The sequence below is a fragment of the Ambystoma mexicanum genome, chromosome 8 (assembly GCF_040938575.1).
Source record: "Ambystoma mexicanum isolate Mex_15411 chromosome 8, UKY_AmexF1_1, whole genome shotgun sequence".
Taxonomy (NCBI): domain Eukaryota; kingdom Metazoa; phylum Chordata; class Amphibia; order Caudata; family Ambystomatidae; genus Ambystoma; species Ambystoma mexicanum.
In genome coordinates this window covers 539,454,021-539,481,938 of record NC_090929.1, presented here as the reverse complement: position 1 = coordinate 539,481,938, position 27,918 = coordinate 539,454,021, and the positions used below count along the sequence as shown (strand labels likewise).

The 27,918-nt window shown below is 45.4% G+C and overlaps 1 protein-coding gene across 3 annotated transcripts in view; it reads right to left on the bottom strand.

Moving 5' to 3' along the window:
- Positions 1 to 4,742: 4,742 nt before the first annotated feature.
- Positions 4,743 to 27,918, bottom strand: part of CCDC27 (coiled-coil domain containing 27) — a 617,891-nt gene continuing 594,715 nt past the window's right edge. For all 3 annotated transcript variants that reach the window (XM_069610244.1, XM_069610243.1, XM_069610245.1), the window contains one exon: positions 4,743 to 5,043. In XM_069610244.1, the coding sequence (XP_069466345.1) occupies positions 4,894 to 5,043 (150 nt within the window). In that variant the 3' untranslated portion in view covers positions 4,743 to 4,893. The remainder of the gene's footprint in view (positions 5,044 to 27,918) is intronic.

The window sequence follows — 27,918 nt, the reverse complement described above, 5'->3', positions numbered from 1 at the left end:
TTGTTAACGTTTTTGCACTTGCTTTTAACCAAACAAAAAGGTACTTTTTAATAAGATTTTATATTGAAGATTTCAATTCATACAATTTCAAGCATTAACTTGATATCAGAAAGATTATTCATACAAAGTAATTAATGGCATTACTGTATGTACAATTTCAAACAATTCACTGGTATTCAACAAACACTAGTTAACAGGTGTTACGTGTTTATAATAAAGGTTTTCTGCATGTTGCAAACAATTCTGAAAAGTAAAAATGGGTTCAGTCTTTGTGAGTCCAGATATCTCGATAGGGATTGTTTTGATTACACTGGTGGGTGTCCCCTATCTGCTACTACGTGTTTCGGGCTCTTGCACCCTTCTTCAGGTGTAATCAAAACAATCCCTATCGAGATATCTGGACTGAACCCATTTTTACTTTGGAGAATAACATTGCAACATGCAGAAAACCTTTATGATAAAGATGTAACACCTGTTAATGGGAGCAGGAAGAGGGCCAAGGGAGGCCGGCCAGAGAGTGGAGGGAAAGAGTGGTGCAGGTGTGCCAATGAGAAATATCTCTGTCTTGCTGTCATTCAGGCAGAGATCATTGGTGGTGCAGCACTCTTGGATATCAGACAGACAATCCGGGATGAGAGAAGGAGAAGATGCAGCAGAGGGGAGCCTGAAGGCAAGCTGGGTGTCATCCGTATAGCACTGGAAGTTGGAGCAGAGAGTAGCAATGCGGTGGGCGAGAGGGGCTAGATATTTGTTGAACAACCAGGGAGAAAGGTAAGACCCTTGGGGAACACCGCAGGTGGAGAGAGAGATAGAGGAGAGGAAGGACCCTAGTTGGACCTGGGAGGGTCGTTCAGAGAGGAAAGAAGTCAGCCAGGCCAGAGCCTGATCATTGATACCCAGATTATCACAGAGCCGGTTGAGCCAGATGGCATGGTTGACTGTGTCAATGGCAGAGGAGAGATTGAGTAGGCTGAGGACAGAGGGGAGATTAGAATCAAGGTCAGAGAGCAGGTCTTCACAGATGTTCAGGAGAGCAGTTTCCATGCTTCTAGCTTCTCTGAAGCCAGACTGGAGGTCATGGAGACAGCCCATATATTCAGTGTGAAGATTAAGCTGGGAGATGGCCAGTTTTTCCAGGATTTTGCCCAGGAAAGGAGTGATAGAGATCGGTTGATAATTAGCCGCAATGGAGGGTTCGGCTGAGGGTTTCTTGAGAAGAGGGTGCACAAGAGAGTGCTTCAGAGAGGAGGAGAAGGTTCCAGAGGTGAAAGAGTGGTTGCAGAATTCAGCCAATGCTGGAGCGAGGGTGTCAATGTGGTCCTTGATGTTTTTTGATGAGGTTTTCATAGATCTGACTTGTCTAGAAACATTGTCAGGGGAGAATAGAGGAAAGTCAGAGAAAGGAGAGGGGGTGGCCACAGGGGGGCTGGAGGAAGAGGAGAGACGGGAGAGAGAGGAGGGTGAAGCTGAGAGGGTGGACAGGATGTCCTGGATTTTAGAGATGAAGTGCGAAGCCAGGGCCGTAGAGAGGGCCTGGGAGTGGACAGGAGAGGTAAAGACTGTGGCAGGATTGGCCAGCTCCTCGCAGATTTTGAAGATTTCGGTCAAGTTATTAGATGACAAAGAAATGCGGGCTTGGATGTGAGCTCTTTTCTTGGTGAGGACAGAGAGTCAGTATTGCCTTTGGAGCAGGCAGCAGGCCAATTTGTCAGAGGATGTACAAGATGCCACCCATTTCCTCTCAGCCACCCTACACTTGTGTTTAAGGCTGACAGGATCAGAGTCATAACAGGTATTGCACTTGGCTTTAGGCTTCATGTGGATACTCATGACAGGGGAAAGTGCATCAAGAGTATCAGAGATTGCAGAAGAGTGCTGTGTCAGGGTTTGAGTCAGTCAGTGGTGCAGGAGGGGGAGAGAAAGAGGTGGCCAAAGACTCAACTGACACACGCTTTATGGGTCGAATGACTGAGAAGGTGGGAGGCAGTGTGGGGGTAGGCTTGGCCTGAGCGGTAGAGAAAGATGAGAGGAGAGGAGAAAGTGGTCACTCCAGGAGAGAGGAGTGGTGAGAGGGTTAGAGAGGGGGAGGTCTGAGAAAATCAGAGCACCAAGAGCGTGCCCTGCAGAGTGAGTAGGGCCAGAATAGTGTGAGAGAGTTGCAAAGGTCATGAAAGAGTACCGTGGTGGGACAGGAAGCATCCAGGTGGATGTTGAAGTCTCCAAGGAGGAGCAGTTGAGCGGTTGAGGTCAGGAGGGAGGCAGAGAGGTCTGCCCACTCAGAGAGGAAGGGGGAGATCTGACCAGGTGGCTGGTAGATAGTAGCAACTGTGAGAGAGTGACAAGGGGAGAGAGAAAGTCTACAGACCAAGCATTCAAAGGAGGAGTAGGCCTGCGTAGGAATGATAGTGGCAGGAATCCACTCCGGGAAGATCAAGGCTACACCCTCACTGAAACAGTTGGAACTGGGTGCAGAGAGGATCATGTAGCCATCGGGAAGAAGTGTCAAAGCTCACGGCAGAACTGGCCATGAACCAAGTCTTGGTGAGACCAGGGACATCAAAGGTGATGTCTTCCAGGAGATGGCAGATGTCAGAGGAGTGTTTGACGGCTGAGCGAGAGTTAAGAGTGGCGAGGTGGAGAAGGTTGGCATCCTTCCAGGGAGGAGTACACATCAGAGGTACTCCCTGCAGAGTTGTAGAAGGAGTCTGAGGGGGGACAGAAAAGGTAGGAAGAGAGGGCAATGTAGCCAAGGGGGAGGAAGAGGGTGTCACAGTAGTGGCAGAGGGTGGAGACAAGGCAGTCGATGAGGGGAGAGAAGGGACTGCGGGAGAGGAAAGGAAATGAATAAGGTGCGGGAAGCATCTATCAAAGAGGAGGAGGTTGGCATGAGGGCCTTGGACCAAGACAGTGCCATTAAGGTAAACATTAAAGATGACCTTAGAGGAGTGGAAAGAAGCCAGGAGGGCCTCCTACCGAGTGCCACCATTAATGGCAGAGGAAGAGTAAGGAGAGAGCAAAGAGACCATATAAAGTGTCCATAGGTCTGGCGAAGGAAGGACAAAGAGGATGTTGTGAGGATCTATCTGGAGGAAGCACTGGTGTAGGTATCAGCGATAGGGAGGCCTGAGTTGGAGAACAGGATATCCTTTTTAAACGTCTTCCTACCAGACTTAGTGAGAAGGGTAGGATAGTCGACAAAGAAACAGTTGGAGAAGATAGGAGAAACAGAAAGCACCATAGGTGATGTGGAGGAGGGGGAGGCGGAGAGAGAGGGGGCGGGTGGGAATGAGAGAAGGGCAGAGGGTGGAGAAGACAAAGGGAGGAGACCAGGGAGGGGGTGCAAGCAGGACGGAACAAGACAGGAACAGCAGGACAGAATGAACATAATGCAGCCACTGGGCACAGCTACAATCGAAATCAGCAGGAAAAAATGAAAACACAATGCTGCCACTAGGCACAGCTGGTAGCTCAAGTATGACAGCTTTAGCTCAAGTTTCCATTGGTGGCGAGAGCTTCGAACGTTGAGCATATGACTAATTCTAGGTCCATTTCCATAGGGCAAAACTACTCTCAGGCACCCAGTGCTGGTCAATGGGTGGGCTCTCACTGGGTCTGAGATCTGGCATCTGATGTCTCCATGGATCTCGGACCCAGCCTGCCTCAGCCCACCTCAGCACCTGGCAAGGCTTTACCGAGGCCCAGTTTCGCTGATAGAAGCTGGGGGCTAGGTGATTTAATCTGCTCTGTGCTCCTTTCCTCAGCCATCATTCCTTCATTTGCAGGTCCTATCTGCCTAGCCTGTTTCTTTCTTCTGGCCTCAAAGGGATACCATGAGAGTCAATGGACCATAACTATCACCGGAGTGGGGCCATCACTGTTAAAAGCAGGCTTTCTACATGCTGGGCACACTGTTGTTTTCGAAATGTGCATCTTACACTTTCATAGAAAGAAAAAAGTAATTTCCAAGCTCGAAAATGCTAACTAAACTTGCATTCACTAGTTTTCTTTGAAATGTGTTTTGTTTTTTTTGACTACCACATAAATACCCTGTAATGTTTGTGCCCCTTGCTTTGTTTTATCGCAGGTTATATTTTTAAAGATGTTATATGCTTGTCAAACTGCTTAATCACAAATAAATGATTTTGTTGTGCTGACAGCAGTTATTAGGAAATTAAACTGTGGGTTCATGAGTGCTCACGTTTGATTTTCACTATAGGGGCAGAAATATCCCCATCCCGGCCCTGAATGTAAGCAAGTGACCAGCCCTACTCATGCCCTGGCCAAACACATTTTCTAGCACTTGTTTTTTTAATAAGGAATTGCAGAAAGTAATACGATTAACAACCAGTTTTTAATATATAACATCTGAGCAACCGTCTCTCAACCTGCTGAGCTACCCTGGTACCCTTCTACTGTACAGTGTTTCTATGGATCCCTTAATGTACTAAAAATCACTGCATTACCAACAGTATTTTGGGTGCCCCACTGCCATGGAAGTGATTTAAAGTTGAATTGGTGTACAGTGTGGAGTTTGGAAAGAAGCAGCATGAAAGAAATTGCACCATTTTAAAACTATTATTTTGAACCTTCGCTTTGAGCGGAGTCCAACTGCTAGCTCCGACCCGTTGGAACTCCACCCCTCCACCAAACTCCACCCCCACACCGCCCCTTGTGGGATCCCCCTTTAAATGTTTTCCATTTACAACCCTAGGCATACCTGGAAAAAGGCAATGCAGTCAGAATTAGGACGCAAACAGTACTTTTAATGCGTGCCATTTAATCAGTGTGGAGTGTTGGTGCATCAAGCTTCTCTTCCCGGTCTCAGGATGGTTTTCAGAAAGTCTCTGGTTATCCCCTTGGCCCATCTCTACCCTAAGTCGGCAGCTACGAATCCTATTGCGATGTGCTTTTCCTTTTCGTAGTCGACATCTTGGAGCTCACAAATGTAACTGGTGGTGGTACCTCTTCCAAGGCAAGTGGATGCATTTTTACTCCTTTCTGTATCAGCTGCTGATGGAATTCGGCTCGGTCTGTAATTATTTTCTGTAGAAAAGAAACAAACGGTCATGCATTCGTTTTTTTTAACCGCCATAAACAGCACTCACCAAATTCAAGTGATAACACTCATGTTCTGCAACACTGCTAGCTTACATTTCAGTAGTCACTTAACATTACATGGGTTGAATGATGGGAAACACTACAGCTCTCAAGAATTGTGCTAAGATAATCACTTTCATTGTGTTTCCCATGTCCAGAATGTGCATTGGCGACCTATGTATAATTTTTGCATGCACCTATTAATAATATAAAAGGCCAGATGTATGTTTGTCCGATGTGGTCATGTGCAGACATGAATGCCCAAACGCACAGCTGGCTAGAGGGAGCTGTTGCTTTAGGGTATACAGTGGTCCAAAGTGCATAGCTTCGCCTGCTATCACCACTAGAGGGAGCTGTTACCATATGCTGTATGGAGACAATGCCAATTTGCATAGCTTTGCCTGTTATCACCACTAGAGGGAGCTGTTGGGTTAGGATATATAGTGGTCCTACTATGTTAATGTACATGTGCCTGTACACTAGTAATGATATATTAACCTCCTGGGCCACTTATAGTGCGTGGCTTAGCCAATCGAAATACTTGGATTGCAAGCCGATTACAGGCCACATTCTGGATCACCTAGGTGAAGGTGCTTTCCTCAGTTTTCCTTCCCCACCATTCCTACACCACCAACGCTCACTTCAAGTGGCTGCCTCCTTCTAATTACGCATAAACAGGGAATGTATTTCTATAGTTGTTGGTTGTTTTGTCCCACAACTTCCTTCTATGGGAAGAGCAATTGACATGGGTGTGCCTGTTTTATGTAATTTCTATTGCCCATTTTATTATACCATTTAAAAAAAAAAAAATCTGCATTACTGGTCGAAGACTTCTATTTTATCTCCCCCAGTCCTATAACTCGCACCCAGAGCCGTTGTATGCATCCCGTGCAGGGTTTAGGAATACGGCAACAGGTGTACAACATAGTGTGCGTCTGGGAGAGCGGTGAGTGGTTAATCTCATGTAGATCGCCAAGACTCGAGCACATCTGAAGCAAAAATGAAAACATGCATGCGCTTCTGATTGTAGCTCTGGAACCCTTCTTTCATGTACCTGCATGGCGCAGGCTCTGTGTATCTGTTCAGGCGCTGCTCAGTCCTATGTCTATCTCTATACCAGACATGCCAACATTCCGAAGCCCCGAAGAGGGAGATTTCAGCACCGAAATCGGGAGAATGCATTTTCTCCATAGGAATGCATTGGGGATATTGTTATTTTAGGCTGGAGACAGTATAAAATAGCACTGTTTTTAATGAAAAAATCGGGAGTCTCCCGCCTAAATCGGGACGGTTGGCATGTATGCTATACTTCTAGAGCGCACGAAACAACGCGATCAACTTGAAATTGGAACCTTTTCAAACGTTTTGCGAAAGATCGGAAAGTGGTCTATCTTGCACATTTCTTCAGCCTCCGTGCTCACATTTGAATAGAGTAGACCGAAACACTTTTCCTTTTACAGCTTGGTATAAGCGCTAGCTATATGTTACTTGACCTTAGACACCTGTTGGATTCATGTCACTGCACTTTATTATGCACATACTCCCGGGCAATAGAGTGCTTTTTGGATCAATATAAGGGCTTTAAATGTGTAGCGACTATTAACTGACAGCTAATGTAGCTTCCAGGGAGGACTGGCAAAATTGGGCCTGAGGGATTTGTGTACTTACCTGGCCCAAGGTGCAATGGCCCCAACTTCCAGAACAAGTAAACTCAATACTAACCATTCACCCTCCCCACACATTCTCAGGTATATATAATAGACATTATCGATAGTACATTCCTTTCATGCTAAATATTTTTCAGTTATGTTGGTGGTTTCTTCCAGAACCCTGGAAATTCTCCCAGCTATTAAACAGTACAATTATTTCACCAGGATAATGTTATTGGTGAAATGGGAAAGCTCGGATTTGAGCCCAGTTTTGATTGTGTAGCAATTTGAAATTTGATAGCAGGCTTGATCTCGTCCCCTCCCATCCCATCTTTAGTTTTAGAACAACATTAAGAGGTGGTGAAGCTAGATAATTCATTTGTACAGCAGAGCCATTGCTGAACCAGGGAGTCTGGGTTGCCCCCAGAGCCAAACATGAGCTGGCATGGCAAAGGACACAGACCTGACTTCCTTCCTCTCCAGCCCATAACACAAAATCCATACCTGCCCCCATTATACTCCCCCCACAACATAAGACACTCATATGTCATCCAGCCTCCTCACCAGTATGCTTTACACAAATAGCTAACATTATAATTATTTCTAGAGTAAAACTATAGAGTATAAACCCATATGAGTGAGGCTTCTTCTACAGAAAGTTAAGGAAAATAAGGCACAGTGATGAAAAGTGATTTGCTCAGGATCCTATCATGTATGAAAGGTGGAAGGTGGGGATTTGAGCCCCGTCTTCCTGGTTTCACAGCTACAATTCAGAATGTAGGAAAATTCGAAAGAAAGTAAATGCTTTCTGCAAAGTTGTTATTCAAGGGCTAAACTAGTATACCGAGGTGATATGCACCTCAGCGGCAGGCTGACAATGCAGGTAACAGATCGCCGTCCAAGGGCCCGAGCACAGTGAGCGTCCCTTAACGAAGGTTGCAGTGCTGTTACCGAAAGGGTTGGCATGCCACTGATGGGCATATTGCCATTAGCACCTTTTTTGCAAGCCCGGCACCTCGCAGTTTTGCTGTCAGAAAGTCAGTTTTCGAGGTTGACAGGAAAATGGCCTAAGCTGACAGCTGCTATGCACATCACTGAGCCGCGTAAGAAAGGTACGCTTATTTTTTATTTTTTCAAAACGACACCATTAGCACCCATGTGGCAAACTACACACTAAGCGGTCAGTCACAGTGGGGAAGGGAAGGGGGTGCTCACCACCCAGGCTACTTGGAACGTGGGCTTGTACTAGAGAATACAGCCCACGCTCCGAGCATCCCGATTTGACAGCTCCTCTCCTAAGTTGCTAATGTTCAATAAATCTGGTTTTTAAAGTACCAATGTATCTACAAGGGGGAGCCTATTAATCGGCTGTAACCTGAGGCAAATACATCTGAGAAACAGACTAAGATTATAATGAAAACTTACTATAGTTAAAATCTTAGTCTGTACAATTGTGTGTACCCACAAAGCACCACATAACATGATAAAGCAACCTGAACAAATATAAGAGAAGTAGTAATTGAAACATATCTTCATAAAGCAAGTATGCACCCCTCACTCAGAAAAGGCGGTCAAGCCAGTCTAACAATCGGGTGCAGTGAAATACAGGTCAGACATAGATCTCAGCAACAGTAAACCTGCTGACATACCATTCCAGATGTGTACCTCTGTCTCATGTACTCTATTTTCCTTATCCATCATCCTATGCTGTCCTTGCCTTGCACCACATTCTCAATGCCCCCGTTTCTTACGATTCATTTTCAGAATTCCGTTCCTCTTTTGCTCCATCCTTTAACTATTAATTGACTCCCTTTCTCCTACCTTGCATGCGCCACCTTCCCTTGCCAACAATGCTCAGTCACCAATTCCTTGCCACCGATGCCCTTTAATTGCTCATCATACCAAGCCCATTCCTTGTGTCTCACCATCTTCCGTTGCCCTAGCTAACAGATAGTAGACCACCTTGATTTGCCAGTCAGCCTCTGCCAGACAGAACAAGAAGCTGTGGGATGTCTCAACCCACTGGTCCAGGCCCTGCAACATTACTGTGCATTGATGGCAGCAGAAGCACCAGAAATGGCCGTTGGAAAGCATGCTGCTCGCTAAAAATCACCAGAAAGTGGCAGGAAAAATCTGAAGAATAGGCCGCCATCCACTTTTGCCTATGTCAGTGGTAACACAGGAGACCACTGCCAAAACCTACCATTGGGCTACCCACAAAGTAGCCTGAGATCACTTGAAAAAGCAATGCTGATTGTCAAAAAGAAACACAGAGCTGTTTGGAAATCCATTTTCTTGATTGTCAAAAATGTGCAAGAATCATGGCTCACAAACCACCTAAAAGATCCAACCTCCTTGTTGGGTGTTCCACATTATTCTACTGCAAGAATCCACATAAATACAATGTCAGCAAGAATCATAGGTTATCAGAACAAAATCCTTTTTTAAAGATACTTGATGGAAAGAAAACTGTCAAAAATGAGTGTAGTACCGTTACTCACCTCTGTCAGAAGCCGGCGATTTAAAACCTATTATGTGTAAAGTGAACATTGAACTCAAACTATGCCAAAGAAGAGAGTTCCATCAAAATGCCATATAAGAGTGCCACACATTGATTTTCATGTTGAAAAAGGACTGGAAGTAAAGATGGGTTTGCTTATTTTAAATTTATAAATGTATTTTTTTCACAGGAAACTAGGTAACAATTGACCAAAAGGTAACCTGATTCAGTTAAAACTTCCAGAGAGGCCTTCTTCCCCTGGGAAACTCACACCTTGTTCGTTCCCACCAAAAGGAGGGATGAGGCATGGGCCTGTTAATCAGGAGGGGAGGAGATTTCCTGTGCTGCCTGGAGAAAGAAACAATGGATTCCTTGGGCTGAATAGGAATGCTAATTTGGGTGTGACTGACCACAAACTGCTCTGGCAGGAAGGCAGGCCATGTGACCCTCTAACTCAGCCCAGCTCTGGTTGCGGGCCAGACTGAAATTGTTGATTTGACATTGAAGTAAATGTATGTTTTATAAAAAGGCTTATAGCAAAGTGTACTGAACTGACAAAAATATGAAACTTAGAGATTGTTAAAATGAAAAATTCACTCACAGTTTAAGACTAAGATGGAATCTGTGCGATGTTCTGAGACTGAACCCCAGAAATTATTCATATTGTAGCCATGGTGTTTATGGTTAGGAACATGAAAAATTACAGGAATGTGCCCAGAGGGGACGTGCATGCATGTATAAAAATTGGTGCAGAACTTACATTGAGAAACCCACCAAAAGGGTGAAAAAGTTGTCATTTATGAACCATAGCTCGCAGAAAGATGGGAGTTGACCAGAAATGTATCTTAAGCAATCTGTCACATAATTATGTATTATTAACAAGTTGTGCATCTTGGAAATATGTTTTTTGGGGGAAAATAGAGTTTCTATGTAAAAGCAGAGGGGAGGGATTTATTTTGGATCATAAACACAGCATCACTCTGACATATGATGACACACAATTCCTTTCTCAAATCAGGGGACAGGGAATTCTCTGACCTATCAGATCCTTAGAGGGCTGGGCATAGATAATCAGCCTCCCCACCCACTTTGGAAATGGATAAATAGGGACTGGTGAGGACCCAGAGACACACACTTTTTCCACTCCTCAACTGATTTCTTGGCGAATCACCCTGCAGGAAGATCCAGGCTCCAGACAGAGATCCAGAGACCAGACTCTAGAGCCAAACTCTAGAACTTTGAAGCAGAGAGGCCTAACCCAAGAAGCTGAACCCTTTTTCAGCAGGCCTCAGAATCTTTTGCAACCTGATTCTAACCTGTAAACTTCCAAGGGGCACCCCATAAAATCCAACAGCCTGGCTGAGCTGTTTCGGTGTTCTAGCTAAGAACCCCATGCTAGAACCAAGATGCAGACCCGCAGAGCAGAGCTGTAACCCAGAACCCGTCAGATCCAGTCCAAGAGGCCGCGCAGACCAGAGTGCCATGCTGAGAGCAGAACCCAGTGCCTGAGACCTGTCCGGTGGCAAGCGAATCCCCGCCAAACCCTTGACCAGATCTGTGATGGGCCCCTTCCATTCCAAAGCCATAGTTGTAAGTATTTAGTGTAGAACTGTCCATAACCAACCTCTAAGTCTTAAGTAACCCAATCCAACCATTCCAATCTATCCATAACTGCATTATTGAATCTCTTTTGTCTATTCTAAATGTTTCTCTCCTCCTCATAATCCCTTATAATTGTAGTGATAATCATCTTGGCGCTAATATATATTTTCTGGAGAAAGGCAATCGTCTCGTTCAGACAGAAACCATCCGGAGGTGCCTCTGGATAGGTGGCTGGGCTGTCGTGTAGTTTGCGGCTCCATAGGCTCTTTAGTGTTAAGAAATCTTTGTTTCAAATCTTCAATGGCGCATCTTTCATTTTGAAATCTTGACTCTGTTTCTGAAAAATCGACCTTCACAAAAACCTCTGTAACATTTGAAGCACATGTCCTAGAAACGAAATTTAAATGTCATTTTGAAGCTAAGATCCTCAGCTCTCAAATGAACCCAAATTCCAATTCCTTGTAGTTTTTCCGCAATCGCGTTTCCCGCACGCGGAAAAGTTGCTGCGATTTGCAATTTAGCTAAATTTCACTCCACAGAAAAACAGCTATTTCTTGCTTTCAACTTCTGAATTTCGTTTTCCATCTGCTAATCATTCTAGAATCATTGCTAGTGTTGACCTGAATCAATCCAAAGCCATTTGCACTAGTTCTGAATCCATGTAGTGAATTAAAGTCATTTTTAGCATTTTCCCATTGATTGCAAATCACATTCAAAAGCATTCTGACCTGTTTTTAAAACGTACCTGTTCTCTCTAAGCTTGCTGGGGGAATTGGGTTTGAACTGCATTGTTAATTGTTATTCCTGATCCCTGTGTGCCCTCATTGCATATCTTCATATTGCATGTTGGGGGGAGTGAGTAGTAACAGGTGAAAGAGTGATCATATTGTCTTTTGATTGAAGTCATATCAAGTCTTATTTCTGTGTTGCATTCTTTCATCTCATTGCATTTCCTTGAACCCACACGAGTATTCTCTGCTACATTATTCTTCCTATTTCTACTCCTAACTGATTAAAGAGATTGTTGATATTGTAATATTACCCATTGCTGATCATTGTTCATATTCATAAGTGTGGTATTCAGATATTATTCATATTCATAAAAGTGTGATTTATCTATTGTTCAATTCTTCAAATAAATCTTTTAGTTTGGAAAACAGACCTACTTCTTGGCTCAGTGAGGTCGGGGAGATTCAAAGAGAGGGGTGTTATATAAGGGTACATCATCCAGAATTAAACAAATTTTGACAGAAAAATATATAAATAAGGGTTTCCATTGGGCATCCCATACTAGGCATTGACTTAGTTGGAGTGCTGGATTGAAATCACTTACAAAGCCATGGTCGAGGTCTTGCTGGTTATTGTGGCTATGGGGTCTGCGCTTGGACATTGCAGAGCAAAAGACACTGAGGAGATGTAGCTTTTTTGTGCTGCCAAGTTGCCCTTTTTTGGAAAGTCGGCTGCATATTTCAACTTGCAAAAGCAGAGAGAACTGCAGGGGCAACATACGCATTGGACCTGGTGATGTAGAGGGAGCAAGAGCGGCCTATTATATTTATGTCTGTTTTCAAATAAGGTGGATTGTGTGCGTGTGGTTTCGTGTGTGTTTGTGCCTTTGAGTGTATTTGTGACAGTATAAAGTATAGGATGTATCAGTTTTCAATTGACTTTGCAGCTACATATTTGAATCTGGTGTTGATTTGCATGCGTGTCTTTTGTTGGTCACAAAAATCCAAACTGACCCCAAATTATTCAAATCTTTCTTTTTAGTGTACAGAATGGAAGCACATGTTTTTACACGGGGCTATGTTGAGGGGGTAAAAGGGTGGGCATCTCTGATTGCCTCCTCTCACCACCATACCTATATAAAGTTTAAAAGGGCTAGAAATTACTCTTTTGTGCATAAAGAAAATGAACAGTAGTGATATGAGCCACTGCTGTACATCATCCATTTATTCCTTCACATGGATGCTTAAAAATGTTTTTTTTTAAAACTTTTTCCATTACACCCATCAGAGGTGGTAATTCTGAAATGGCACTGGAGTTATTCCAGAAATACTGTTGGTGGTAAATGTTGAATAGAGTGGATTTTCAGAAATACCACAGACGAAGCTGTTAACTTTCTTTAGGGTTATTAAAAAATGTGCCCAACTCTGAATGACACCCTTAGTTTGTAGTCGTCTAATAATTAATAACTGAATATTACATCTTTCTATGTATGTTTTTCCACTGTGTCCAAAAGTAAGTACCACAAACAGACCAACAACCATGTCTATAACCACTATACAAGTAACATCCATGGATGCCATTGAGGGTGGAATTAAACTCTTTTTGCATGAACACACTGGTGATCAAGAAATTCACCAGAACATAGGGCCTCATTACACGGATGGCGGTAAGGATTTACCGGTACCGGTAAAATACCGGTACCGGTAAATCCTTACCGCCTTACTACGAGGTCCCTTTGCGGGTTGGGGGATTTAACGCCTGCTTTTTGCAGGCGTTAAAAACCAACCCGCAAAGGGACCCAGGGAGCTAATTATGGTACCGCAATTTGCGGTACCGTAATTAGCGCCTTCCCCATGCCCATTGAGCCCTACGGGCCAAAAATGGGAATGGGGAAGGGCAATGGTGGAAGGGGGAATTACTGCCCCGCCACCCTTGGAATGGGGTGGTAATTCCCCTTTCCGCCAAGGCGGTGCCGGTATTTTACCGGCATGAACCATGGCGCTAATAGCGCCATGGTTCTCCGCCATCCGTGTAATGAGGCCCATAGTGTAAGCAGTTGTACAGAATCAAACTGAGGACAAACTCTAATACGATATGGACCCAAGATAGGCTGCTATAGATTGTAACACACCAAGGGTGTATGGGGTGCTGTGGTGCCAACCTTACCATCCAGGGTCACAGAATCTGTTATTTAAATGCATACATTGTCACTGGGTGGTATGAACACGTCTCTGCAACCTAGACTCCTCTCCCTATCACTCACTTTGGAAGTCCATGTGGCGGGGGGCACCCAGGCATATCTACAACATTGCTTAAAATCAAGACGAATGCCTTGCCACATTTACAGAGAGATAAATAAATAAAAGTCCCCTATGCAAAGAAGACATCTGAGTACTCAAGTTATAACTTTACACCTGTCCCGTTAAGAATGCAACATACATAATAAGGGGCAGTTTGCAAAGTCAACATATCTACATATGGAAGACAACTTACTGTCATTATACCAAATCAAATAGTAGGCCTTGACCATGTAAAATAATTATAATTGGTTATTTATAACACGCTTAATACCCAGAGGTTTCTAAGCACGGACCCAGGGATCGAAACCTGTGCTACTCTGCTTCGTCTTGCTTCCAAGGTGAGCACCCTGCCCCTGAGCTATCCTCCCGATGATAGTAAAGTAAATAGTAAAGGCTAAGGCAGGTGGCCATCAAGGGTCAACACTTTCATGTTATTAGGACACATAGTAATCAGGACTAGAGTAGCTAATGTACTGGATGGATAGAAGTTGTAATAGTTTTAGAGCTGGGTTTGAAGCCGGCATTCCACTACACATTTTGGACTACGACACTATGGCCCTCATTACAAGTTTGGCGGTCCGGTAACAACCCACCGATAGCACTGTGTATTAGGCCAATTCCGAGGCAATTTGCTGGTAACACTGGCACCGGTAACATCACACCGTGTGCTACTGGTGTTGGATACACAGGCATCGGAAGTAGCAACACCGCCAGACACCTGCTGGAAACACTGGCACTACGGAGCCACTGGCACATTACGAACATGGTAATTCCTGTACTACCAGTATAAAAATGCTGGTAGTACCGGAAAAACCATTCCGGAAACACTGGCATCGCAGACCAGGTGGTAAATGGCCCCAGGTGGTGCCAAATAGGCCACAGGGGCACCAATTCCCAATGGGTGCACCCAATAAAACCAGGAACACTAGAAAAGACCCACACCCATACCTAGAACACTCCACCAACACAACCATGCTGCCTGTCTCGGCAGTAGCAATGGACATGGTGGCGCTGCATGCTGCAGGACAGCTGAATGAGCTGGAGCAGCCCCAATGGCGGCAGGAGGCCAGGGAGAGGAGGAGGAGGAGGATAGCTGGGAAGAAAGTGGCATGGTGGAGGCAAGCAGTAATACCCCACACAAGGGCCACACCGTGGGCCCTGACAGATGTGCACATACATACCCTGCACCGGCTAAACAGGGAGACAATACATGAACATGGCATATCGCAGCCCGCATTCTCCAGAGTGCTGGTGCAAGTACTGGAGGCCCTCCTGCACCATGTGGGCCAGCACATCCCCCTCCCAACCACACTGGCACAGGTGAATGCCAAGGCCCACTTCTACACGCTTGCAGGCATGCCCAACGTGCTTGGTGCATTGGACTGCACACATGTTGAGCTGGTGTCCTCACATCCCACAGATAAGGTGTACAGGAACCGCAAGCAGTACCATTCCCTCAACATACAGATGACCTGTGATGCTGACCTCACCATCACGCATTGCTTCGCCTGGTTCCCAGGGTCAACCCACGAATCTATGATTCTGCGGAACAGTGCTCTGCCAGCATACATGTCGCGGGACAGCGGACAAAGTACCTGGATGTTGGGTGAGTACATGGACAAGTGCACAACATTGCTGCATGGGTCACAGACCAAAGGGGGGCATGACAGAAATGCTTGTCCCACAACCACCATGCATCTGAAGGTACAACCAGTGCATGCCCAAAAGTCAGTCCATGAAGCATGGGTGCATCACCAGACTGTTGTAGTGTAAGTCAGTGTCAAGTACATACATGAACCCCGAGAAAGTAAACAGGCAACACACTACAGGTACCAGACTGCAACACTGCCACTACAACAAATCAATACCTGCAATGCACTGTCCTATCCAGGCCAATGAGGGTATGTTCTAGCATGGTGCATGCAATAATGCACTGACTGTGTAGAACCCTCAGTTACAGGCAACACCACTGCAGTGCACCACCTGCCAAGCATTTACACATTCAATGCAAACATCAAAGTGCCCCATGCAGTGTACCATTGTCACTTGTGTGAATGCCTGGTGCACAATTGTAACTGCTATCTGACAAGCACAGGGGAGTAAGTCAGGAAAGGATGGGAGATGTACAACACATCCATGGAGTGCTGTTGCCATCTACTGTGATGCCAAAGAAGTAATGTGTATACTGACACTACTGGGCATGTGAGCCCTCATGCATGTCAGTGTAGGTCCAGACCGCATTGCGGGCATCATGTAGTGTGTGCAGACACTGTTGGGTTGGTGGCGATTACCACACCACGGGGATATGCATGCAGGGCCTGTTGGTGGCTAGTGTAGTCCAACCACATCAATCGACCCCAGGGATTACAACACATCTCGGTACAGATGACACACATTTGCCTTCACAGGGTGCATCACTGTGCATGACGCACATACTTAACATGGTCCGGGATGCATGAAGTATCATGGAATACAATTACGTGCTATGAGAACGTCATTCCTGCCACATGCATGCCATGGCTCACCTTGTGCCCCTGCCCCCCTTGCAGGTGATTCTGGATATCCACTGCTGCCCTGGCTAATGACCGTGCTGAGGGATCCACAGTCACCAGAGGGTATGGCATACAATCGTGCCCATGTGCGAACAAGGGCAATCATCGAGCAGAGGTTTGGACTGATAAAGGCATTTCAGATGCTTGCACCGATCAGGGGTTGCACTCATGTACAGACCAGAGACAGTGGGGCAGATAGTCCAGGCCTGTGCAATGTTGCATAATATCTGCATTACTTGAAACATACATCTGCCCCCAGACCTGTAAATGCCATCACCAGAGGGCGGAGATGATGATGGCGAGGCAGCACCAGCCAGGCACAGGCATATGCACATAGACACCAGGGATGTGTGTATTGTCCGACAAGAAATCATAAACAACTTCTTCTGAGGACCCCTCACTGTGCACCACTGTTTTCGATGTGCTCACTCAATAAAATTCATACACATGAATAACGACTGTCCACCCATTGTTGCAAGTGACTAAATATATGTATTGAATTGTTCTACAATCTACAGACCAAACTCTGTGCCCACCACCCACTCCCCACCCATCCACCACCCCCTCCCCATACACTCTAACAAGAAAGTGTCACATGTGCACGTCCATGTCTCACTATCTATGCCTTTTTATGGAAGGACCCTTGCCATGGTCAGGTCTGCCCATAAGTCTTTGTGAGGGGCGCCTAGGGCTGCTCTTCACAGAGCTTGCAGGAGTGGCTGTACTCGAGGTGGGGTCTGAGCCCTGAGCACCCACGCACTCCTGGTTTGCCTGCTGGGAGAGTGCCACAGACTCAGCGAGAGCTGACACCCCTTCATTGCCCTCACGGACCCTCTGAGCTAGGAGAATGAGGGCAGATGTAGTACAGCCCAGGGCACGGGCACAGTGCCAGCCAGTTGCCTGTATGGAATCCTGTATTAGTCGGGACTCTGTCAGGTGCTGGCGATGGATTTCGGCCATCTCATTATGGTGGCCTTCATCTGACGGATGCGTTCGTCCATCTCTCGAATGGATGGCATTAGTGGTCGTGGTGGGCTGTGAAGGGTTGAGGGACTGAAGGTGGGGGAGGGATAAGTGGAGCACTCTGCTGAGGCATCAGTGTCTTGCCCTCCATCTGCTTCATCGGAGGGGGCGCCGTGGTATGTGGGGGCCTGATGGGTGATGGACACTTTCGATGGGTGCCAATGGTGTGCCACTGCCTGGGCCTGTAGAGCAGGCTGCTGGTTCTGGGATGCTGGTAGGGCCTGTGGAGCAGGCTGCTGATCTTGGGCTGCTGGCTGGGCCTGTGGAGCAGGCGTAGCCATGGATGTGGTTTGTGTGGGCTGTTGGGCAGCCCGACTGGGTCTCGCGTGGCCTACAGAAGGGGCCACTGCTGTCGCTGGCAGTGAATGAGCCTGTTAGGGTGAGATGACAAAGCAGTTAGATGCCTGCATGTGACAGTGATGCACTTGTATTACGCTAGTTCAGCATTGCATGTTGCCTGGCCTGGTCAAGATGTCTGTATGTGGATTGTGCACTGGTGCATGCATGCATGCATGTATGGTGTGAGTCCATTTTGGTACGACTCATGGCACGGTGGCTTGTTGTGTGTGCATTGGGGATGTGCTAATTGTCAAGTACTCATGTGCATGGATGCTTGTTGTGTACAATGCTGTTACATGGCTTGCATTGACCCCAACCCGTGTCAGCTCTGTGTACACAGAGACTTTAGATGTTGATGTCACACCTACTACCCCTTTCCTTGGGCACATTTTCCTGATCTGTTGTGTGTGCACTATTTGTGTGGGGCTGGGCATTCTGGTGTGGCTTGTACTCACCGCCGTCCCCTTGGGTCCCTGCTCCGGCGTCTGCACCTCCAACACCCTCGATACCATCCAGATGCATTTTTGAGCTGCTTCGCTCTTCCCATGGCATGAGCTTAATGGGGCAGACCATCCTGCCTTCTGTGGCCATGGTCTTGCGGTGGTGGGGTGCCAGCAGGTTGCGCACCCGCAGCCACAAGTCGTCCCACCTCTTGCGGCAGTACTATGGTTTTGGGGGACGGGTCCCACCACTGTAACCTTATTGGCCACCTCCTGCCATATGGCCGACTTGCGGCGTTGGCTGGTGCAGTGTTTGTCCCGGCCAAACCGCATCTTGGCATTTTCCACAATGTGGTCAGTCAGCACAGTCAATTCTGCCTCTGAGAAGCGCGGCTTCCGGAGTCAGGCTTCAGGCAGCCTACTTTTCATGCTTCCAAACATCCTGGCAGTGTTACCATGCGTGGATGGCAACAGGAAATGTTGGATTTAAATGTCTTTTTTTTATTTATTGGACATTTGTATGGCACCTATGCATAGGTGTTTCCAGGTGCCACAAGGCGGGGGGTAGGGGCATGGGAATCATAAGAATACAACAATAAAGAACAAAGAAACAAAGAAAATGGTTATATTGGCCTCGTGACAATCCTACTGTACATGACAAGGTAATAAGTGCAAGGGGGTTACAGGTAGAAGTGCAGGAAAGGGGTGCTCCCACAGGGCGGGCAAATGATGATCAGGCCAAGGCAGCAAGTGCAGGAGAAAGGGCAGGGGGGGAGTGCAGTGGACAGGAGGGCTGAGTTGGGAAGTCTGGGAAAGGGAGTATGAGGGCAAGTGCTGGAAGAGGATGCTGAGAGGGACTGGTGGGGGGTAGTCTGGTCCCTGTATGACTCTGAAGGGATCCAGGCCCCAGTCACAGTGACAGGTGTAGGGTTAAGCACGGGAGGGGGAGAGGAAAGGAAGTGGAGAAAAGGAAGGTCTTGAGAAGTTTCCGGAACTTAAGTAGATCCGGCTTAAGTCTGAGGCGGGGGGACAGAGGCTGTTCCAAAGGGAGGTGCCAGCCGAGGAGAGGTCTCTACTTACCACTCTCTGATTGGAGAAACGTTTGACCTGCAGCGAGTTGCAAACAGAAGACTGAAGGATTCTGGCTGTGAGGTATATTGGAAGAGAAAGCTGAATGTAGGGAGGTCTCAGGCCCCAGACATCCCTGTGAATGATGCAAAGGGTTTTGAATTTGATCCTTGCAGTCACCGGGAGCAAGTGGAGAGATTTTAGGGCTGTAGAGATGCGGTCCCTGGTCTTGATGCTAAGAATAAGTCTTGTAGTCCTATTCTAGATTAGCTGAAGTGTGCGAAGGGAGAAAAGAGGAAGGTTCAGGAAGTGGTTATTACCGTAGTCAAGACTAGAGAGAACCAGGGTTCTGGAGACATTGCGCTTCTGGCGGAAGGTGAGGAAAGGTAAAATGCTGCTGAGGAGGTATAGCTGAAACAACTTCTTGGAAAGGTCTGTGATGTGAGGAGAGAAAGACAGAGAAGAGTCAAAGATGATCCCAATGTTTCTTGCCTCACAGGTGGGTGAGGGGAGGGGACCCAAAGAGTCTGGCCAGAGAGTGAGGGGGAAGCTAGGAGCAGGCGTACCAATGAGAAGGACATCTGTTTTTACTGGCATTGAGGCAGAGATCATTGGCAGAGCACCATGCCTGAATAGCAGTCAAACAGTCAGGTATAAGGCAGGAAGAGGAAGAGGTAGGGAAAGGCAGCTGGAAACAGAGTTGTGTGTTGTCTGCGTAACACTGGAATGAGGGGAGTAGGTGTAGATCAGGTGGGCCACAGGGGTAAGGTAGATGTTGGAGAGCCATGGCGATAGGATAGATCCCTGAGGGACAACACAGGTGAGGTGGAGGAGACAAAAGGACCCATTTGGAATTGGGAGTGTCTGTTAGACAGGAAAGAGGTAAGCCACGCCAGTGCCCTGTCTGTAATGCCTAGGGTATCACGGAGACGGTTTATGAGGATGGCGTGGTGGACAGTGTCAAATGCAGAGGAGAGATAGAGGAGGATAAGGACACAAGGAGTGTTAGAGTCCAGATTAGAGGTCTTATCGGGTATTCAGGAGAGCAGTTTCAGTGCCTCTGGCTGCCCTGAAATCAAACTGGTGGTTTTCAATTAGATTGAGTTTTCCAAAATGGCCACCAGCTAACTTCCAGTTCCTGCAATGACACTGTTTACGGTGCCAGTGTTTCCGTCAATATGGGAGAAAGAACCGCTGTTACCAGCTTTTTTTCTACGTTGGCACCAGCATTTCACACTTCATGCCATTGACACCGTTTAAGGAATTGCGGGATACATGCGCCCGCAGAGTTGGAATATGCCAGTGATTCTGTGGCACCGGTAGCCGGTAACGGTGCTACTGGATTGGCGGTACCACTGGCATCGTTCCGGAAAACTTGTAATGAGGGCCTATGACTCCCATTTATTCTCACCATAGCTTATGCTGAATAGTAGTGGAAGTTGTTATGTAAAACCTCTGGAGATCCAAAGCTTGCAGACGTTTCCTATGTTGCATCTAAATTGTCATTTGCTATGTGCAAGAGCAACTTTCTGTAGTACCCCAACCATTATTTACAATGCTTGACAAATGTTTTCCGACCTCCGTGAAAGACAGGGTATATTGCATCTGTGCTGTATGTTCAAATTCAGTCAGAAATGCTCCCCCCTGAGTGGTACTTACCAGTAACATCATTGAAGAGTTAGAAGGTGATGTGCTGCCTGATTTTTCATATGATGTCATCACTGATGGCATCTGACATGTCCTAAGTGGCTAGGGATTATGATTAAGTGGAAGGGCGGTACATGATGCGAGTATTGTCAAGTGTGGACACACCTTGGCCTACACTCAGTGCTTGGTTGGAATCACCTCACATGTAGATGTCAGGGAGAGCGTGCATGAAAATGTGATCTGTCAGTGAAAGCCACTTGGTGATAGACATAGTGCAATGTCAATGCACATGTGTGACATACTGGGAAATGTAAATGTGCAGGCAGGTTACCCAGATACTACGCCATATCAAAGGGACAGTAATTTTAAATGCAAATTTCAACCAAGCTTTACACCTGAATCCACCCTTAAGTGCAGAAACCATTGTCTAAAAACACATCTTTAGACACTACTCTTTTGTTCTTTTGAAAATAAAATAACATTGTATATGCTGAGAGTCTTTTGTTATGACACGCTGAAACACTGCTTCCTGGATTCAAAAATACAAAACGACTTGCAAGCATTGGATGCTCTGCCTTCTGGAAGCTCAAGCCTCGTTCTCACTATATTTAATATTGACAAATGAACGGGCCCATCTTCCAAACCTTGCTTTGAACTTGACTAGGGAAATACTGCTTCTGCGTTAAGGAAGAATACTATTTCCTATGGTAGCGTCTCAATTGCACGTCTGAAGTAAATGTTCTTTTTGGGAAAAAACGATGTTGCACGGATCAGTGTCTCTGCAGTACGCAGTAGTGTCTCAAATGCGTGCATGAAATAAACGTTATTGCCCCTTCTTCAGATAGCTAACACTGCACATATTCACTGCGGACTAAACTTCTCCTTACACGAATCACATGGTAATGCGCTTGAAGTCACTCAACACTGTAGCGCACAGTCTATTCCTCTTTTAATACTGAATTTGTACAAGCAGTATCCACCTCAGAAACAATTAGGAACTGATGATTTTCTAATATGTACATATTTATCTATAATAGACTGAGACGCTCAAATTCTTTACAGACCATAATCGCTGCACTCTCACCAACTGTCTCCATACTGTCCCACAAAGGTTCTCCGAACTGCTTATGCTGCCAGACTAGTAATTAAAAGGTTTCTGACTGCCAAGTAGGCCCAAGGTTACAGAGAAAAACTAAACAAGACCTCTCTGCCTGTAATCAATCATTAAAGGCAGTTTAGAATGTTGACAGCCAACGCAATGTTAGGGTATGTCCGATTAGTGGCCAGATGCTCCTCTACCATCTTAGCTTGGAACACCTCATGCTTCTAAACAAACTGATTAAGGCTTCAAATGATTTATTCTATCAGTTTTATATATTCCTGCTACTCTCCTTATATCCCAGCTACTCTTCATGCCTTATGTCAGGACCTGACAGTAGTGGGGGACTGTGACAAGGAAAAATTACGTTATAGTAGTGGGGGACTGTAATGAAGAAGCGTGAGGTGAGAAGTTGTTGTCATGGTTTAACAGGGAAAAAAGAGGTGTGGCTGTGTAAGTGAAGATGCGTGTGAATAAGAAATGCCAGAGAATTATTTCTATAACTCAGATTCCATCAAGGAGCTAGAACTGTCCTATTTCAAGGTGATGGAGACACTTCTCAAAATGTAATGGTCGAAGGACTGTGCTGAGGTAGTGTGGAATCTTGAGAAAGATTCTAAACTGCCTTTCCTCAAGTACATTGACTAAGGTGGTCACAGCTTACTTGAGTTGCTAGGCAGTAGATTTGTGAAAAAGAAAAGAAACTAACTAGAGGATAAAAGACCAAAAGGACAAACCAGAGCACCAGATTAGATAAGTGGGACTTTAGAGAATGACTTAGACATTGTGGGCTACATTGACCCACTGAACAGAATTTTGCCAAAACCAAGCTGCATTTGCGCAGAAACAGCGAAATGGTGGCACTGGCTCCTGTGAGCACCATGGCCTCAAAACTGCATTTTGCAGCAACAAAAAGAGGCCTGCACCGTCTTGCCAAGCATACATTGGGCAGGATCGAACAAAGGGACACACTGAGGGAACGTGCCAGTGTGTTCTGACATATACAGATGGAATAAAGCGAAAAGGCAGCACTGCTTTGCTGAAAGCCCTAAATCCCCTTTAAAAAGGAAACTTTTTAACCTTTAGAAAATGCTGCTCTGATGCTATTTTCATCTATTTTTCCTTAAACCACTGTGATTAATAAGGCCCTGCCATGCCCAGTATCTCTCATTGTGCTTCAGAAAAACCAGGCATGATTTCTGAATGACAGGTCCGGTCAAATCAACTCTATGGAAAATCAACCAAAGACCTTCACTTTTCCCGCACGGGAAAACGCAGTCATTTTTCTTTACAATGTATCAAAGCTCAGTAGTTCAAAGAAACTCCAGCTATCTGAGCCATATCAATTTCAATTAATCTGTGCTTCAAACAAAACTCCTGCATACAAGGAAACAACTATAGCTGCAAGACAGTGTGGGAATCCAGAAGGAGATGCAAAATCGAATTTAAAAAGAAATGCCAACTTTTCACCACACATGTAAAATGGGCTTTGCAAACTCAGAGAGAAAGGCCCGTTTTAAAAGTAAACTTTTGAGGGGAAGCCTGCAATTAACTAGCAATGTGAAGGGGTTTATTGCTGGGGAAAATACACACATGGGATCTTTTATTCAACTGGCTTTTTTAACTCAGGACCAAAATATAAGAAAGTAAGGGCCTGATCACGACTTTGGCGGTAATGCCGGCGGTATTACTGCCGGTGGTATTAGCCCTACTGCCGAACTCCCTGGTGCTAATAACGCCGGATCACGAGTTCGGCGGTAATGTAATTCCCCATTGAGCCCATTCGGGAATGCCCCATTCCTCATTGGGCTCAATGGGGAAAATTTGCGCTCTTACCACCGGCGGATTCACTGCCGGCAGTAATAGCGCAAATTTTCAGCGGATTTCCCCCAGCTCAGAGCTGGGGCGAAATCCGCCAAAGTCCTGATTTGGCGGACCCTTAAATCCGGCGGTAATAGCGCTACCGCCGGATTTAAGGGTTACCGCCAAAGTCGTGATGAGGCCCTAAAACTGTTAACCTATATTGGCTGGATTTTGCAAGTTTCAAAAGAAAAATAGGTTTCTGCTTGGGGGGAATGCTAGCAAACAGGAGGGCCTCTCTCGGCAGATACTAACACCCCAGTGATAATTATTAGGTTGGACAAAATCTAGTCAAGGCTGAAACCACTGACAATGGGACCTCCAGGACAAGGAAGTTTGAAGTGGGGTAGGGACAATAAACCTTCAATCCAGATGGGAAACCCCCACCTTGCTCTGGAGGAAATGACAGTTGGTGGCAGCTGAAGAAAGAAAGAAATGGCCCAGTGACAGACAAAGGACTGCCATTTGCTTCCAAAGACTATTTATGATTAGAAATGTAAAGACTTTTATCTCTGCAGCAAGACTTTGTAAAAATGTAAAGTTTCTCAGTTTAAAAGTGATTTTTTTTGGGCTTTCATTTAAGACATGGTAGAATTCACTGACCCTTTGGGAATGGAAAAGGCAAAGAATCGGGAATTACAAGGAAAGTATCCATGATGCCAATGCACGTTTTTATACTTACATCCCTTATGTTAATCCACACATGTGTATAAAGTTTTGGAATTTTAGGCCAAAGCGTTCATACTCAAAATGACCAAAAAATCTTAGAAGGGCGAAACAATGTCTCACGGATTGCAGAGTGGGAGTGCTATGCTCTACATAAAATATGTAACCTATGTATATAATTTGCTAAGAGATTTCAACTGTATAAAGGTACCGTTTGTGGCAAAATCAGATTTTGGCTAAAATAACAGTGGGAGGTTTTTGAACATTGTAAACTCACACCATAAAACTGCCCTCCTGCTTTGAAGTCCAACCAGTTGAGAGTGGGGCGGAGACTAGCACCGCTGGCCAATCCCGTCAGTTAGAGGTGTGCTTAGCTAAGCCTGCCCAGCCATATACGTGGATGATGCCACTGTGCATTATAAATAAGAGTCCCTGACAAGACTCTTTAGACACACACTCTTCCTGATTTTCCTGTGCTGGCGTTCTGGTTTCATTCATCCTGCTGAGTCCAGATTCCAACTACAAGGCCAAAGCATTGCTGACCCTACTCCAGGGCCCACTGCAAAACCCAAGCAGTGCTGATCCTTTTCCCAGCAGGGCCATTGATCCAGAATCAACCCACTAATCTCCCATTAAAAAGGGGGAAGATATGGTATTCTTTGGGAAGCATCCTGTACCAACCTGGCTTGCTGCCCACTAACTGCTTTCCCACTAACTGCATCCAGAGGTACCTGTGCCATCCAGTGACCATAATTACCATTGGGTGACCCGACCTGCCCAGCTGTCTTCTGCTCAGCTGTCTTTTGCCCAGCTGTCATTTGCCCCACTGTCCTTTGCCAGGCGTGCTGCCGTGTAGTGACCAGAACCATTGACGGTCCAAAATCCCAAACTAAAAGTGGACTGTAAATTGAATCCCTGCCCGATAGAAATCTATAGACTACCTTGCCTCGCATTCATGATTACCCCAATATCTAAGCCATCCTATCCTTATCCTGGTAACTTGTTAAAACTTTCAGAATTCTCTGTGATCTTGCCTTTGATCTCCAAGCGTTAGCGCCACTTTTCCCTTAATTCCTGTCTTGCATGGATCATAGATCATTAGCGATATTTTGATTAAATTAATTAATTTTCCCTCAAGAAAAGGGGTACACTGCGTGAAGGGTTACAACAGCAGCGTAACTTTGATATTCACGGGTGGCGTTCCTCTTTTCTTAGCCATTAAATCTAGTTTAAGTAAACGCTGCCTTTTACTTTTAAAAACCGAGTTTCTCCAGAGATCGAAGTGGGCAAGAGCGGTCGGGAGCGCTGCTCCTCTCCTATACTTTTTATTTTTAAGTTTCACCGTTCCTATACTTTTATTTTAAAAGGAAACCGTTCTGGAATGGTTTAGTTTTAAAATAAATGTTTAGGAAGAAGTTGAAGCTTGCATTCAGTGCACTGCACTACACATTCCCATAAAAAGCAGTGTGTTTGTTTGGGGGTTTAGATTGTGTGTCAGAGGGAGGGTGGTGATGGGGTTTGTAGGGAGCGGGGGCAGGCCAGCAGGGAACATAGTTCCACTACTTCTTTTCGTACACTTCGACCACTGAGTTTCTCTTTTTCACTGCTCTATTTTCCTAAAAGCGAACCTCACTCTACCTTCCAAATCTCAATCAATTCAGCAGCTAAAGACCTATTTTCACCTCCATGTTGTACCTGTGATAGATATCTATCCCCCAGCCCAAAAAACACACTCCAAATCACAGTATTTCACACGTTTGTATTTGAAATAATTTGGGTGAATTTAAATTGAAAGGAAACTTTTACACGTGTCATTTTGCTGCAACATGTGTTAAACTTTCCACTCAGTATTCAATTATATGCTCTTGGTAATCCATTGCTTGTGATTGGTCGTGTCTATGCATTGTTGCTTTAGTGAGAAATTGCATTTACCTTAAAGTTTTAACCGCACATTAATTAATTATTTGTTCATTTCCGAGTGTCATTTCATAACATTGCACGGGGTTTAAAATCCGTTTTCCACTCTTATTTGGTGAGGGAAGGTCGCATTTGGATTCGGTTTTCTGCCTCTTATTCCGGATTACCTGCTGTGCCCTTCTATCCATTCAGAATTGGTGTTTTGTATAGGTTCCACTAGAAGGGTAAACCAAGTGTATTGCATACATCCTCATTGTAATTATCACCCCATTGGTGATTGCTTCCCCATATTAAAAAGTGTATGATTTCTTTTGAATTTTAAAATAAATAAAAAAATATTGCATTTTACCAACCAGCCTGGTTCATGGTCCATTGTGACCCGGGGTATTTGAAAAGGGGGTGTGATACAAGTGGTGTACCATTTCAAATTGAATCTGCATAAGATAAGGAGAAAAGCATCTCAGTTGCGCGCTACATACTGGGCCGAGACCAAGGTGGGTGTCGCCCGATTGAAATCCTTAACAAATTCTGAAGAATATTTGTAAATATATAGTTAGCAATGAAAGTTATAAGTTAATATAGATAGTTCCTAAGTTAGAAAAAAGTTCATGAGTTCAGACTAAGTATAGTAAAACTTAACATTTTCTAGCACCTGCTTGGTTTATTGGGCAGCAGTGAAAACAAGATGAGAAGCTTGTGTGCAATGGTGACAGCGCAAGCTACTGGTCGATGGAGTTACTGTGAGCTGCTTCACTTGTTGCAGGGGTACGAGTAAGGAACCCTATAATGAGTAAGGATCCCTATAACGTGTACAGAGTGCAGTCTGGAGTGAGCTTGGCCCCTATTTGGAAGGATAGCGCGGGAGCTCAGTGAATTTAAAACAAAGAGAAAAGCCATACCAGAGAGCGCAGGAGCACAGTGAACTTAAAACCAAGAAAATAGTTGTGTCAGAGAGCGCGGCAGTGTAGTGAATACTCAGGAGAATATTAGTATTTAAATAGCATGGTGTAGTGAAAGAACTTCAGAGACTTTTGGGAAAAAGCACAGAGTCCATTTTCCTGAGTTTAACAGACAGCGTGGTGGATTAAATAGCAATTATGGATACAAGGGTATTGTACGAAATTACAGAGGGCAAAAAGTCTGAAGCACAAACGTCTGACCACTATTTGTTTGCATATATATATGTGGGGGGAGAGGTAAAGTTAATAAAAATGTATAGGGGTAAGGTGGGGGGGCCGTGGGGGTTTCCCCCGAGCATAATGGGTATTGGCCACAATGTGCTAAACCAGCATAATGACATCCGGCCAGTGGTAACTGAGCATTTATGACTATGGCAGCAATGTGCTACTTGAGCATGATGGAATAAGGGTATAATGTGCTCATTGGACATGATGGAAACTGTGAATAATGTATAAACTGCCCATAATGGA